Raw genomic sequence first — 16,475 nt, forward strand, 5'->3', positions numbered from 1 at the left:
TGGCACTGAGCTACACTGACCTGGCACTGAGCTGCACTGAGCTACACTGACCTGGCACTGAGCTGTACTGACCTGGCACTGAGCTACACTGACCTGGCACTGAGCTACACTGAGCTACACTGACCTGGCACTGAGCTGCACTGAGCTACACTGACCTGGCACTGAGCTGCACTGACCTGGCACTGAGCTTCACTGACCTGGCACTGAGCTACACTGACCTGGCACTGAGCTACACTGAGCTACACTGACCTGGCACTGAGCTGTACTGACCTGGCACTGAGCTACACTGACCTGGCACTGAGCTACACTGACCTGGCACTGAGCTACACTGACCTGGCACTGAGCTACACTGACCTGGCACTGAGCTACACTGACCTGGCACTGAGCTACACCGACCGGGCACTGACCTGGCACTGAGCTACACTGACCTGGCACTGAGCTACACTGACCTGGCACTGAGCTACACTGAGCTACACTGACCTGGCACTGAGCTGCACTGAGCTACACTGACCTGGCACTGAGCTACACTGACCTGGCACTGAGCTACACTGACCTGGCACTGAGCTACACCGACCGGGCACTGACCTGGCACTGGGCTACACAGACCTGGCACTGAGCTACACTGACCTGGCACTGAGCTACACTGACCTGGCACTGACCGGGCACTGACCTGGCACTGACCGGGCACTGACCTGGCACTGACCTGGCACTGACCTGGCACTGAGCTACACTGACCTGGCACTGAGCTACACTGACCTGGCACTGAGCTGTACTGACCTGGCACTGAGCTACACTGACCGGGCACTGACCTGGCACTGGGCTACACAGACCTGGCACTGAGCTACACTGACCTGGCACTGAGCTACACTGACCTGGCACTGACCTGGCACTGACCGGGCACTGACCTGGCACTGAGCTACACTGACCTGGCACTGAGCTACACTGACCTGGCACTGAGCTACACTGACCTGGCACTGAGCTACACTGACCTGGCACTGAGCTACACTGAGCTACACTGACCTGGCACTGAGCTACACAGACCTGGCACTGAGCTACACTGACCTGGCACTGAGCTACACTGACCTGGCACTGAGCTGTACTGACCTGGCACTGACCTGGCACTGGGCTACACAGACCTGGCACTGACCTGGCACTGAGCTACACTGACCTGGCACTGAGCTACACTGACCTGGCACTGAGCTACACTGAGCTACACTGACCTGGCACTGACCCGGCACTGACCCGGCACTGAGCTACACTGACCTGGCACTGAGCTACATTGACCTGGCACTGAGCTGTACTGACCTGGCACTGAGCTGTACTGACCTGGCACTGAGCTGTACTGACCTGGCACTGAGCTGTACTGACCTGGCACTGAGCTGTACTGACCCGGCACTGAGCTACACTGACCCGGCACTGAGCTACACTGACCCGGCACTGAGCTACACTGACCCGGCACTGAGCTACACTGACCCGGCACTGAGCTACACTGACCCGGCACTGAGCTACACCGACCCGGCACTGAGCTACACCGACCTGGCACTGAGCTACACCGACCTGGCACTGAGCTACACTGACCTGGCACTGACCTGGCACTGAGCTACACTGACCTGGCACTGAGCTACACTGACCTGGCACTGAGCTACACTGGCCCGGCACAGAGCTACACTGGCCCGGCACAGAGCTACACTGACCCGGCACTGAGCTACATTGACCTGGCACTGAGCTTCACTGACCTGGCACTGACCTGGCAGTGAGCTACACCGACCTGGCACTGAGCTGTACTGGCCCGGCACAGAGCTACACTGGCCCGGCACAGAGCTACACTGACCCGGCACTGAGCTACACTGACCCGGCACTGAGCTACATTGAGCTACACCGACCTGGCACTGAGCTACACCGACCTGGCACTGAGCTACACTGACCTGGCACTGACCTGGCACTGAGCTACACTGACCTGGCACTGAGCTACACTGACCTGGCACTGAGCTACACTGACCTGGCACTGAGCTACACAGACCCGGCACTGAGCTACACTGGCCCGGCACAGAGCTACACTGACCCGGCACTGAGCTACATTGACCTGGCACTGAGCTTCACTGACCTGGCACTGACCTGGCAGTGAGCTACACCGACCTGGCACTGAGCTACACTGACCTGGCACTGACCCGGCACTGAGCTACACTGACCCGGCACTGAGCTACACCGACCCGGCACTGAGCTACACCGACCTGGCACTGAGCTACACTGACCTGGCACTGACCCGGCACTGAGCTACACTGACCTGGCACTGAGCTACACTGACCTGGCACTGACCTGGCACTGAGCTACACTGACCTGGCACTGAGCTACACTGACCTGGCACTGAGCTACACTGACCTGGCACTGAGCTACACTGACCTGGCACTGACCTGGCACTGAGCTACACTGACCTGGCACTGACCTGGCACTGAGCTACACTGACCTGGCACTGACCTGGCACTGAGCTACATTGAGCCACAGTGGCATTATTCAGTATTGGGTTGAGGTCTTAATTTGGAAACCATCTGTCGCCTCCGGAGCAGCATTCCCAGGCAATGAGTAGAGAGCTCCAGCAACATAGGGTCACTGTGGTGTCAACAACTTGGGGAGGTGGAGATAGGGACTGGAGGGAGGTGGAGATAGGGACTGGAGGGAGGTGGAGATGGGGACTGGAGATAGGGGACTGGAGATAGGGGCTGGAGGGAGGTGGAGATGGGGACTGGAGGGAGGTGGAGATTTTTTAAATAAAAAAAAATATATATATATTTTACCTTTATTTAACTAGGCAAGTCAGTTAAGAACAAATTCTTATTTTCAATGACGGCCTAGGAACAGTGGGTTAACTGCCTGTTCAGTGGCAGAACGACAGATTTGTACCTTGTCAGCTCGGGGGTTTGAACTTGCAACCTTCCGGTTACTAGACCAACGCTCTAACCACTAGGCTACCCTGCCGCCCCGGGGACTGGGGGGAGGTAGAGATGGGGACTGGAGGGAGGTGGAGATGGGGACTGGAGATGGGGACTGAGGGGAGGTGGAGATGGGGACTGGAGATGGGGACTGGGGGAGGTGGAGATGGGGACTGGGGGAGGTGGAGATGGGGACTGGAGATGGGGACTGGGGGAGGTGGAGATGGGGACTGGAGGGAGGTGGAGATGGGGACTGGAGATGGGGACTGGAGGGAGGTGGAGATGGGGACTGGAGATGGGGACTGGGGGAGGTGGAGATGGGGACTGGGGGAGGTGGAGATGGGGAGTGAGGGGAGGTGGAGATGGGGACTGGGGGAGGTGGAGATGGGGACTGGGGGAGGTGGAGATGGGGACTGGGGGAGGTGGAGATGGGGACTGGGGGAGGTGGATACTGGGGGAGGTGGAGATGGGGACTGGGGGAGGTGGAGATGGGGACGGTGGAGATGGAGATGGGGACTGGGGAGGTGGAGACTGGGGGAGGTGGAGATAGAGATGGGGACTGGGGGAGGTGGAGATGGGGACTGGGGGAGGTGGAGATGGGGACTGGGGGAGGTGGAGATGGGGACTGGGAGGAGGTGGAGATGGGGACTGGGAGGAGGTGGAGATGGAGATGGGGACTGGGGGAGGTAGAGATGGGGACTGGGGGAGGTAGAGATGGGGACTGGGGGAGGTAGAGATGGGGACTGGGGGAGGTAGAGATGGGGACTGGGGGGAGGTAGAGATGGGGACTGGGGGGAGGTGGAGATGGGGACTGGGGGGAGGTGGAGATGGGGACTGGGGGAGGTGGAGATGGGGACTGGGGGGAGGTGGAGATGGGGACTGGGGGAGGTAGAGATGGGGACTGGGGGAGGTAGAGATGGGGACTGGGGGAGGTAGAGATGGGGACTGGGGGCGAGGTAGAGATGGGGACTGGGGGTAGGTGGAGATGGGAACTCAGTGGACATTCTCTCTCAGCTATAAGGCACAGAAGTGCAAGGATTATCCAACTGAAGTGAAGCTGCAGTGGTGCCATATTGCTGGTCTTGTCTTGGGAAAAGAAAGGTGTTCCTGTTGCAGCTTGGGACAACTGATGCTGTGAAAAGGGCTATACATCCGACTGACTGTCTGACTGACTGATTGACTAACTGACTGACTGTCAATCTGACTGACTGGTTAACTGACTGATTAACTGACTGACTGGATAATTGATTGGTTAACTGACTGACGCTCATGGTCTCTCCCCGTCCTTGCCTCCCTTGTCTTCTACATTGGTGGTATTCCTCCATTCACCCTCTCTCAACCCCTCCCACCTTCTCTCAACCCATCTCTCCCATTCTCTACCCCTCCCTCTCAACCCCTTTCCCCCTCCCTCTCTCAACCCCTCCGTCCCTCAAGCCCTCTATCCCTCTTTCTCTCTCTTACCTTCCTTGTTTTCCAAGATGTTGGGGGCGAAGCCTCCCTCGTCTCCCACGTTAGTGGCGTCCTGGCCGTACTTCTTCTTGATGACGTTCTTCAGGTTGTGGTAGACCTCGGCTCCGATCCTCATGGCCTCCTTGAAGGTGCTGGCTCCTACAGGGAGGATCATGAACTCCTGCATGGCCAGCTTGTTGCCTGCGTGGGAACCTCCGTTGATCACGTTGAAGGCCTTGGACGGAGACAACAGAGGTTTGAGCTTAAGTTTCTAATTACAGTTAACGTTAAGTTAAGTCTTGTTGTTAATACAAGAGGTGGTTCTGTAATTACAGTTAACGTTAAGTAAAGTCTTGTTGTTAATACAAGAGGTGGTTCTGTAATTACAGTTAACGTTAAGTAAAGTCTTGTTGTTAATACAAGAGGTGGTTCTGTAATTACAGTTAACGTTAAGTAAAGTCTTGTTGTTAATATCAGAGGTCATTGAGTGAACCACTATTTTATTTGTTTATTTTATTTCACCTTTTATGAGAACAAGTTCTCATTTACAACTATGGGGTGATGAGTAATGTTGTCTGAAACCTGTAGAGTTGTGTTAACTCCCCGAGCCCAGTGCCTAGGCTTTAGCTCGGAGGACTAACGTTATTGGTAGCAGGAGACCGAGGTCCGAGCCAAAGTCAGTCACATAAATATAGAATCTAAACCCAGGCTTACGGGGACGGGGAGGATGACGTCGGGGTTTCCAGCGAGGTCAGCGATGTGACGGTACAGGGGGACACCTTTCTCAGCAGCACCGGCCTTGCACACAGCCAGGGACACGCCCAGGATGGCGTTGGCACCAAACTTAGCTGGGGGGGAGGGGGGGGAGGAGGTAAGTGCCCATACAGCTCTTTTCTGCCTCTTACTCCTCTCATCGTTGGTTTTAAAAAGTGGTTCCTGGCAGAGTACCAACCCCATGACTAAACTTCACCTTAACCCTTGGTACCAAACTTAGCTGAGGGGGGAACCAAAAGAGAGCCAGTAGTCTATTGTTAATGACTGTTATCATAATTAATAGCTGGCACCCTAAATTTAGTTCCAAGATTTAACAGCCAATACAGTGATTTTCTATAAACAGCTTCTATTCTCTTTTCTATAAACAGCTTCTATTCTCTTTTCTGTATTCTATTCCCATCAGTCCCTAACTCTAACCTATTAGTCCCTAACCTATCAGTCCCTAACCCTAACCCATCAGTCCCTAACTTATCAGTCCCTAACCCATCAGTCCCTAACCCTAACCCATCAGTCCCTAACCCATCAGTCCCTAACCTATTAGTCCCAAACCCTAACCTATCAGTCCCTAACCCTAACCCATCAGTCCCTAACCCTAACCTATCAGTCCCTAACTTTAACCTATTAGTCCCTAATCCATCAGTCCCTAACTCATCAGTCCCTAACCCTAACCCATCAGTCCCTAACCCATCCGTCCCTAACCCTAACCCATCAGTCCCCAACCCATCCGTCCCTAACCCTAACCCATCAGTCCCCAACCCTAACTTATCAGTACCTAACCCATTAAATCAAATCAAATCAAATTTTATTTGTCACATACACATGGTTAACAGATGTTAATGCGAGTGTAGCGAAATGCTTGTGCTTCTAGTTCCGACAATGCAGTGATAACCAACAAGTAATCTAACTAACACTTCCAAAACTACTGTCTTATACACAGTGTAAGGGGATAAGGAATATGTACATAAGGATATATGAATGAGTGATGGTACAGAGCAGCATACAGTAGACTAACCCATCAGTCCCTAACCCTAACTTATCAGTCCCTAACCCTAACTTATCAGTCCCTAACCCTAACTTATCAGTCCCTAACCCATCAGTCCCTAACCCTAACCCATCAGTCCCTAACCCTAACCCATCAGTCCCTAACCCTAACCTATCAGTCCCTAACCCTAACCCATCAGTCCCTAACCCATCAGTCCCTAACCCTAACACATCAGTCCCTAACCCTAACTTATCAGTCCCTAACCCTAACCCATCAGTCCCTAACCCTAACCCATCAGTCCCTAACCCATCAGTCCCTAACCCATCAGTCCCTAACCCTAACCCATCAGTCCCTAACCCTAACCCATCAGTCCCTAACCCTAACCCATCAGTCCCCAACCCTAACTTATCAGTCCCCAACCCTAACTTATCAGTACCTAACCCATCAGTCCCTAACCATAACCCATCAGTCCCTAACCCTAACCTATTAGTCCCTAACCCATCAGTCCCTAACCCTAACCCTAGCTGCTTCTCTTGGCTTGGCATTTAGCATTTTAGTCATATCCACGTAGTGCTCGTAAAGACTTAACGACTGCTCTAATCAGCCTTTATCAATTGTTTGTTTATACTAGGCATCCATCACCCAACTATCACTTGTTATCTTATGCCTTATAATTTTATTTTACTAGGCAAGTCAGTTAAGAACAAATTCTTATTTTCAATGACGGCCTGGGAACAGTGGGGTTAACTGCCTGTTCAGGGGCAGAACGACAGATTTGTACCTTGTCAGCTCGGGGATTTGAACTTGCAACCTTCCGGTTACTAGTCCAACACTCTAACCACTAGGCTACCCTGCCATGTAAAATATATACCAAGTTATAAAGCCTTATATCTGCAGGCTCTAAGTAAAATGTTTCCTCAACTTACACTTGTTCTCTGTGCCATCCATGTCCAGCATCAGCTGGTCAACCTTCTCCTGCTCCAGGACACTGACATCCTGAACAACAGGACAGGACAGACACAGAACAACACACCAGTCATTAGAGATGAGAGGAACTGACAACAAACAAACAAAAAAAAGGTTAGTTCAAAGTTCAAACAGGTTAGCTCAAAACACCGGGCTTGACGGGCATCTATGGTTCACTAGTACACACTGCACACAACATCTTGAGGTGTTACTAGGCAGGTTAGGTGAAGAGATCTTTAGGCGCTCTGCAGTGACAGTCACTGTGCTCAAGGACAGTAATCACATTGACAGTGATCAAAGTACAGTGCTGTATTTCTACAACAACTCAAGAGATAAATGTAACAGACAAAAAAAATGCAAAGATACTATTAAATACATACTACATAGAGATAACTTACCACTTTGACTCAATTGTCTTCAGTCAGGACCGTGTTTAGCAATCTACTGCATGACAAACATACTGCCGTGACTATTCCATCTCGCACTGTAAACTCTTTGCAACTCTGACTCGACACCAGCACAACGTTGTCAATGTTAGTCAAACAGGGAATGTTCCTACCTGCCGTACAAGCGCAGGTGCAATAGTTTTATTGATATGATCAACGGCTTTTGAGACACCTGCAGAGGGGACAAGCAGAGCGTCACGACCCAGGGAGAAGTAGACCATGCAGCAGCAGCAGGCATTACCAGACGATCACAGAGCTCTCGCTAAGACTAGCTGCTTTGGGTGGCAGCAACTAGGCTGGTTAAACAAACGTCAAGTGGAGTGATCTACTATTGGGATCATGGTGGGTATGTAGGGAGAGATGTAGGGAGGGGTTGAGAGAGGGAGGAGGGAGGGGTTGAGAGAGGGAGGGAGGGGTTGAGGGGGAGGGAGGGGTTGAGAGAGGGAGGGAGGGGTTGAGAGAGGGAGGGGTTGAGAGAGGGAGGGGTTGAGAGAGGGAGGGAGGGGTTGAGAGAGGGAGGGAGGGAGGGGATGAGAGAGGGAGGGAGGGGATGAGAGAGGGAGGGAGGGGATGAGAGAGGGAGGGAGGGGATGAGAGAGGGAGGGAGGGAGGGGTTGAGAGAGGGAGGGAGGGAGGGGTTGAGAGAGGGAGGGAGGGAGGGGTTGAGAGAGGGAGGGAGGGGGGGGTTGAGAGAGGGAGGGAGGGAGGGGTTGAGAGAGGGAAATAGAATGACAAAATGCCCGCCGGTTAAATCCACCCATCTTGGAACGCTGACTTGAATAGGGATGTCCGTTATAGTCACCCTACTGCTGTCTGGGTAATAACGGTTTAGCAGATCTGTGATCGTCTGTGAATGCCTGCGCCAGAGGTCAGTTAGTTGTCCAAATCAAAGCAAACCCACTCAAAAGTCATCAACTCCAGTTCATTTCAGTGTCTTACTCCTGTAGCTCCTCCACACTGGTCAATTTACCTGGTTACACAGAGCTGGGGCCAAGAACTCATTGATATATTTAACAGCCCTTTTCACCCCTGACAGGAGGAGGAAAGATTGATGAAGTGTCAGAAAGGAAGGATGAAGATGGAAAATGAAAGAAAAAAATTTAACGGAATATTTTTTTTTTTTTTTAAAGAAGGGTGACTTTGTACTATAAGGACATTGGGAAAATCAAAAAGCGTACCTTTGCCCAGGTAACGTGTCTTGTCGTTGTCACGGAGCTCCAGAGCTTCATAGATACCAGTAGAGGCCCCGCTGGGGACAGCGGCCCTGAACAGACCTGGAGAACACAGAGGATTTTTAATCACTCTACTGTGTTTTAAATTGATTTCCTGACTCACTGCAAGAGGCTGACTGTTGCTTCCTAATTGACTGTTGCTGACTGTTGCTTCCTAATTGACTGTTGCTGACTGTTGCTTCCTAATTGACTGTTGCTTCCTAATTGACTGTTGCTGACTGTTGCTTCCTAATTGACTGTTGCTGACTGTTGCTTCCTAATTGACTGTTGCTTCCTAATTGACTGTTGCTGACTGTTGCTTCCTAATTGACTGTTGCTTCCTAATTGACTGTTGCTGACTGTTGCTTCCTAATTGACTGTTGCTTCCTAATTGACTGTTGCTTCCTAATTGACTGTTGCTGACTGTTGCTTCCTAATTGACTGTTGCTTCCTAATTGACTGTTGCTGACTGTTGCTTCCTAATTGACTGTTGCTGACTGTTGCTTCCTAATTGACTGTTGCTTCCTAATTGACTGTTGCTGACTGTTGCTTCCTAATTGACTGTTGCTTCCTAATTGACTGTTGCTGACTGTTGCTTCCTAATTGACTGTTGCTGACTGTTGCTTCCTAATTGACTGTTGCTTCCTAATTGACTGTTGCTGACTGTTGCTTCCTAATTGACTGTTGCTTCCTAATTGACTGTTGCTGACTGTTGCTTCCTAATTGACTGTTGCTTCCTAATTGACTGTTGCTTCCTAATTGACTGTTGCTTCCTAATTGACTGTTGCTTCCTAATTGACTGTTGCTGACTGTTGCTTCCTAATTGACTGTTGCTTCCTAATTGACTGTTGCTGACTGTTGCTTCCTAATTGACTGTTGCTGACTGTTGCTTCCTAATTGACTGTTGCTTCCTAATTGACTGTTGCTGACTGTTGCTTCCTAATTGACTGTTGCTTCCTAATTGACTGTTGCTTCCTAATTGACTGTTGCTTCCTAATTGACTGTTGCTTCCTAATTGACTGTTGCTTCCTAATTGACTGTTGCTGACTGTTGCTTCCTAATTGACTGTTGCTTCCTAATTGACTGTTGCTGACTGTTGCTTCCTAATTGACTGTTGCTTCCTAATTAATATTAGAAATATCCATCCTCAAAATGTTTGTCACTGCAACCCTGAACCCTGAACCCACCATAAATACATCAATATTAGATCCACGATTATGGCTTTTAAATGATGCATTCAGGAGGATTTCTGTCATAGCATGGGGCCCCCATTGATTTCTGTCATAGCATGGGGTCCCCATTGATTTCTGTCATAGCATGGGGCCCCCATTGATTTCTGTCATAGCATGGGGTCCCCATTGATTTCTGTCATAGCATGGGGTCCCCATTGATTTCTGTCATAGCATGGGGCCCCCCATTGATTTCTGTCATAGCATGGGGACCCCCATTGATTTCTGTCATAGCATGGGGCGCCCCATTGATTTCTGTTAGAATGTTTGAGTCACTCAGACAGCATATGAACACAGCATAAGCCATGGCAAAATGTTTAGCTTTAAAACTGCAAATATTTTATTATTATTATTATTATAATTACATTTGTATATATTTTTTTTATCTTCAACTCTGTCTATCTTACACTGTTGGAAAAGGACCCACAAGTACGCATTTTATTGCGAGTCTACCTGTTGTTTACGAAGCATGTGAGATTTTCTCTCCAGCCAAATGGCAAAATGTGTAGAATTCCCGGGCAGTTAGCTGCAAAACAGCAAAATTGTCTCGCTGGTCAAGAAGAGGGTTTCTAAAATGTTTGGTTGGCGACCGAGCCAATGGCCACGCCCACTGCCATGTCCAGCAACATTTTGTCTCGCTGGCCAAGAAGAGGGCTTCTAAAATGTTTGGTTGGCGACCGAGCCAATGGCCACGCCCACTGCCATGTCCAGCAACATTTTGTCTCGCTGGCCAAGAAGAGGGCTTCTAAAATGTTTGGTTGGCGACCGAGCCAATGGCCACGCCCACTGCCATGTCCAGCAACATTTTGTCTCGCTGGCCAAGAAGAGGGCTTCTAAAATGTTTGGTTGGCGACCGAGCCAATGGCCACGCCCACTGCCATGTCCAGCAACATTTTGTCTCGCTGGCCAAGAAGAGGGCTTCTAAAATGTTTGGTTGGCGACCGAGCCAATGGCCACGCCCACTGCCATGTCCAGCAACATTTTGTCTCGCTGGCCAAGAAGAGGGCTTCTAAAATGTTTGGTTGGCGACCGAGCCAATGGCCACGCCCACTGCCATGTCCAGCAACATTTTGTCTCGCTGGCCAAGAAGAGGGTTTCTAAAATGTTTGGTTGGCGACCGAGCCAATGGCCACGCCCACTGCCATGTCCAGCAACATTTTGTCTCGCTGGCCAAGAAGAGGGCTTCTAAAATGTTTGGTTGGCGACCGAGCCAATGGCCACGCCCACTGCCATGTCCAGCAACATTTTGTCTCGCTGGCCAAGAAGAGGGCTTCTAAAATGTTTGGTTGGCGACCGAGCCAATGGCCACGCCCACTGCCATGTCCAGCAACATTTTGTCTCGCTGGCCAAGAAGAGGGCTTCTAAAATGTTTGGTTGGCGACCGAGCCAATGGCCACGCCCACTGCCATGTCCAGCAACATTTTGTCTCGCTGGCCAAGAAGAGGGCTTCTAAAATGTTTGGTTGGCGACCGAGCCAATGGCCACGCCCACTGCCATGTCCAGCAACATTTTGTCTCGCTGGTCAAGAAGAGGGCTTCTAAAATGTTTGGTTGGCGACCGAGCCAATGGCCACGCCCACTGCCATGTCCAGCAACATTTTGTCTCGCTGGCCAAGAAGAGGGTTTCTAAAATGTTTGGTTGGCGACCGAGCCAATGGCCACGCCCACTGCCATGTCCAGCAACATTTTGTCTCGCTGGCCAAGAAGAGGGCTTCTAAAATGTTTGGTTGGCGACCGAGCCAATGGCCACGCCCACTGCCATGTCCAGCAACATTTTGTCTCGCTGGCCAAGAAGAGGGCTTCTAAAATGTTTGGTTGGCGACCGAGCCAATGGCCACGCCCACTGCCATGTCCAGCAACATTTTGTCTCGCTGGCCAAGAAGAGGGCTTCTAAAATGTTTGGTTGGCGACCGAGCCAATGGCCACGCCCACTGCCATGTCCAGCAACATTTTGTCTCGCTGGCCAAGAAGAGGGCTTCTAAAATGTTTGGTTGGCGACCGAGCCAATGGCCACGCCCACTGCCATGTCCAGCAACATTTTGTCTCGCTGGCCAAGAAGAGGGCTTCTAAAATGTTTGGTTGGCGACCGAGCCAATGGCCACGCCCACTGCCATGTCCAGCAACATTTTGTCTCGCTGGCCAAGAAGAGGGCTTCTAAAATGTTTGGTTGGCGACCGAGCCAATGGCCACGCCCACTGCCATGTCCAGCAACATTTTGTCTCGCTGGCCAAGAAGAGGGCTTCTAAAATGTTTGGTTGGCGACCGAGCCAATGGCCACGCCCACTGCCATGTCCAGCAACATTTTGTCTCGCTGGCCAAGAAGAGGGCTTCTAAAATGTTTGGTTGGCGACCGAGCCAATGGCCACGCCCACTGCCATGTCCAGCAACATTTTGTCTCGCTGGTCAAGAAGAGGGTTTCTAAAATGTTTGGTTGGCGACCGAGCCAATGGCCACGCCCACTGCCATGTCCAGCAACATTTTGTCTCGCTGGCCAAGAAGAGGGCTTCTAAAATGTTTGGTTGGCGACCGAGCCAATGGCCACGCCCACTGCCATGTCCAGCAACATTTCAGATCCAGAAAAAACTATCCATAAATATCCTTCCTGAAAATCATACTTTGTGATTTGGCAATATATTCAGACCCCTTGACTTTCTCCACATTTTGTTACATTACAGCCTTATTCTAAAATTAATTCAATAGTTTCCCTCCCCCCCTCGTTTGCCCACACAATACCCCATAATGACGAAGCAAAAACTGTTTGACATTTTTACAAATGTATTAAAATAAAAAATATTACATTTATGTAAGTATTCAGACCATGTACTTAGTACTTTGTTGAAGCACCTTTGGCAGTGGTTACAGCCTTGAGTCTTCTTGGGTATGACGCTACAAGCTTGGCACACCTGTATTTGGGGAGTTTCTCCCATTCTTCCTCTGCAGATCTTCTCAAGCTCTGTCAGGTTGAATGGGCAGGTATTTTCAGTTCTCTCCAGAGATTTTCGACCGGGTTCAAGTCCAGGCTTTGGCTGGGCCACTCAAGGTAATTTAGAGACTTGCCATGGAGCCACTCCTGCATTGTGTGCTGAGGGTCGTTGTCCTGCTGGAAGGCGAACCTTCGCCCCAGCCTAAGGTCCTGAGCGCTCTGGAGCAGATTTTCATCAAGGATCTCTCTGTACCTTTCTCCGTTCATCTTTCCCTCGATCCTGACTAGTCTCCCAGTCCCTGCCTCTGAAAAACATCCCCACAGCATGATGCTGCCACCACCATACTTCACCGTACTGTAGGGATGGTGTCAGGTTTCCTCCAAACATGACGCTTGGCATTCAGGCCAAAGAGTTCAATCTTGGTTTCATCAGACCATGGTCTGAGTCCTGTAGGTGCCTTTTGGCAAACTCCATGCGGGCTGTCATGTGCCTTTTACAGAAGTGGCTTCCGTCTGGCCACTGGCCCCTGACTGTTGGAGCGGAGCAGAGATGGTTGTCCTTCTGGAAGTTTCTCCCATCTCAACAGAGTAACTCTGGAGGTGTGTCAAAGTGACCATCAGGTTTTTTGGTCACCTCCCTGACCAAGGCCCTTCTACCCCGATTGCTCAGTTTGGCCGGGCGGCCAGCTCTAGGAAGAGTCTTGGTGGTTCCAAACTTCTTCCATTTAGGAATGAAGAGGCCACTCTGTTCTTCGGGACCTTTAATGCTGCAGACATTTTTTGGTATCCTTCCCCAGATCTGTCCCTCGACACAATCCTGTCTCGGAGCTCTACGGACAATTCCTTCAACCTCATGACCTGGTTTTTGTTCTGACATGCACTGTCAACTGTGGGACCTTTATATAGATATGTGTGAGCCTTTCCAAAGCATGTCCAATCAATTGAATTTACCACAGGTGAACTTCAATCAAGTTGTAGAAACATCTCAAAGGATGATCAATGGAAACAAGATGCACCTGATCTCAATTTCGAGTCTCAAAGCGAAGGGTCTGAATACTAATGTAATTATGGTATTTCATTTTTTATTTTTTTTTATAGATTTGCAAACATTTAAAAAAAAAACTGTTTTTGCTTTGTCATTATGGGGTATTGTGATGTCATTATGGGGTATTGTGATGTCATTATGGGGTATTGTGATGTCATTATGGGGTATTGTGATGTCATTATGGGGTATTGTGATGTCATTATGGGGTATTGTGATGTCATTATGGGGTATTGTGATGTCATTATGGGGTATTGTGTGTAATCTAGAGGAACACAAATTAATTTAATAGATTTTAGAACAAGACAGTATGGAAAATACTTTTACTTCTACTGTAGTAGTATGAAGGTTGTTTGTTATTCATAGTAAAAGCAACAGGAAATCTAAATTATCCAATGAGCAGCAAGTATCCCTTCGGTCCTATTTTAATCACATTTTGTTCCCAGAGGAGGAGAGGAGGGGGTTGCACATGCTAAGCAGATCAATGTGATGTAACACACACACACACCACACACACACACTGCAGCATCCAGGATGCGACTGCTGGCTCAGACACACACCAAGGTCAGACATTTGGGATTCAAGAAAGATACAGGATGTGTACATTTGATTCTAACTGCTCATTGGGCAAAAAATATATAAAAAATGCTGATCAAACCAATGACAGGGGTCCTGAGATCGGGAGGGATTTAAAGCTTAAACACAGAGACACACAGGGAGATTTAGGCCATGAGTTCAGGCTTATCAAATCATCTGCATCAGCTAGAAATCAGAAAGGTTATCTTTTTTTAAACATATGCCTAGATTCAGTTTTAATTTAAATTTTATTTTTTAACTTTTATTTAACTAGGCAAGTCAGTTAAGAACAAATTCTTATTTACAACGACAGCCTCCACCAGCCGAACCCGGACGACGCTGGACCAATTGTGCGCCGCCCTATGGGACTCCCAAATCACGGCCGGTTGTGATACAGCCTGGAATGAAACCAGGGTCTCCTTAGACAGCTGAGACACAGTCTGGAATGAAACCAGGGTCTCCTTAGACAGCTGAGACACAGTCTGGAATGAAACCAGGGTCTCCTTAGACAGCTGAGACACAGTCTGGAATGAAACCAGGGTCTCCTTAGACAGCTGAGACACAGTCTGTAATTAAACCAGGGTCTCCTTAGACAGCTGAGACACAGTCTGTAATGAAACCAGGGTCTCCTTAGACAGCTGAGACACAGTCTGGAATGAAACCAGGGTCTCCTTAGACAGCTGAGACACAGTCTGGAATGAAACCAGGGTCTCCCTAGACAGCTGAGACACAGTCTGGAATGAAACCAGGGTCTCCTTAGACTGCTGAGACACAGTCTGGAATGAAACCAGGGTCTCCTTAGACAGCTGAGACACAGTCTGGAATGAAACCAGGGTCTCCTTAGACAGCTGAGACACAGTCTGGAATGAAACCAGGGTCTCCTTAGACAGCTGAGACACAGTCTGGAATGAAACCAGGGTCTCCTTAGACAGCTGAGACACAGTCTGGAATGAAACCAGGGTCTCCTTAGACAGCTGAGACACAGTCTGGAATGAAACCAGGGTCTCCTTAGACAGCTGAGACACAGTCTGGAATGAAACCAGGGTCTCCTTAAACAGCTGAGACACAGTCTGGAATGAAACCAGGGTCTCCTTAGACAGCTGAGACACAGTCTGGAATGAAACCAGGGTCTCCTTAGACAGCTGAGACACAGTCTGGAATGAAACCAGGGTCTCCATAGACAGCTGAGACACAGTCTGGAATGAAACCAGGGTCTCCTTAGACAGCTGAGACACAGTCTGGAATGAAACCAGGGTCTCATTAGACAGATGATACAGTCTGGAATGAAACCAGGGTCTCCTTAGACAGCTGAGACACAGTCTGGAATGAAACCAGGGTCTCCTTAGACAGCTGAGACACAGTCTGTAATGAAACCAGGGTCTCCTTAGACAGCTGAGACACAGTCTGGAATGAAACCAGGGTCTCCTTAGACAGCTGAGACACAGTCTGGAATGACAAGTCTGGAATGAAACCAGGGTCTCCTTAGACAGCTGAGACACAGTCTGGAATGACAGCTGAGACACAGTCTGGAATGAAACCAGGGTCTCCTTAGACAGCTGAGACACAGTCTGGAATGAAACCAGGGTCTCCTTAGACAGCTGAGACACAGTCTGGAATGAAACCAGGGTCTCCTTAGACAGCTGAGACACAGTCTGGAATGAAACCAGGGTCTCCTTAGACAGCTGAGACACAGTCTGGAATGAAACCAGGGTCTCCTTAGACAGCTGAGACACAGTCTGGAATGAAACCAGGGTCTCCTTAGACAGCTGAGACACAGTCTGGAATGAAACCAGGGTCTCCTTAGACAGCTGAGACACAGTCTGGAATGAAACCAGGGTCTCCTTAGACAGCTGAGACACAGTCTGGAATGAAACCAGGGTCTCCTTAGACAGCTGAGACACAGTCTGGAATGAAACCAGGGTCTCCTTAGACAGCTGAGACACAGTCTGGA

The 16,475-nt window shown here is 49.8% G+C and overlaps 1 protein-coding gene across 2 annotated transcripts in view; it reads right to left on the minus strand.

Moving 5' to 3' along the window:
* The window catches only part of LOC115120949 (alpha-enolase), a 35,170-nt gene that overhangs the window by 5,970 nt on the left and 12,725 nt on the right, over positions 1 to 16,475 (minus strand). The window contains exons 3-7 of one of the 2 annotated variants that reach the window (XM_065005147.1): positions 8,723 to 8,818; positions 7,658 to 7,716; positions 7,059 to 7,128; positions 5,091 to 5,224; positions 4,389 to 4,611 (exon numbers count right to left, since the gene is read on the minus strand). In XM_065005147.1, the coding sequence (XP_064861219.1) occupies positions 4,389 to 4,611; positions 5,091 to 5,224; positions 7,059 to 7,128; positions 7,658 to 7,716; positions 8,723 to 8,818 (582 nt within the window). Of the gene's footprint in view, positions 1 to 4,388; positions 4,612 to 5,090; positions 5,225 to 7,058; positions 7,129 to 7,657; positions 7,717 to 8,514; positions 8,574 to 8,722; positions 8,819 to 16,475 lie in introns of both variants that reach the window. The other variant, XM_065005148.1, reaches the window with a different exon arrangement.

Source organism: Oncorhynchus nerka, linkage group LG20 (assembly GCF_034236695.1).
Source record: "Oncorhynchus nerka isolate Pitt River linkage group LG20, Oner_Uvic_2.0, whole genome shotgun sequence".
NCBI lineage: Eukaryota > Metazoa > Chordata > Actinopteri > Salmoniformes > Salmonidae > Oncorhynchus > Oncorhynchus nerka.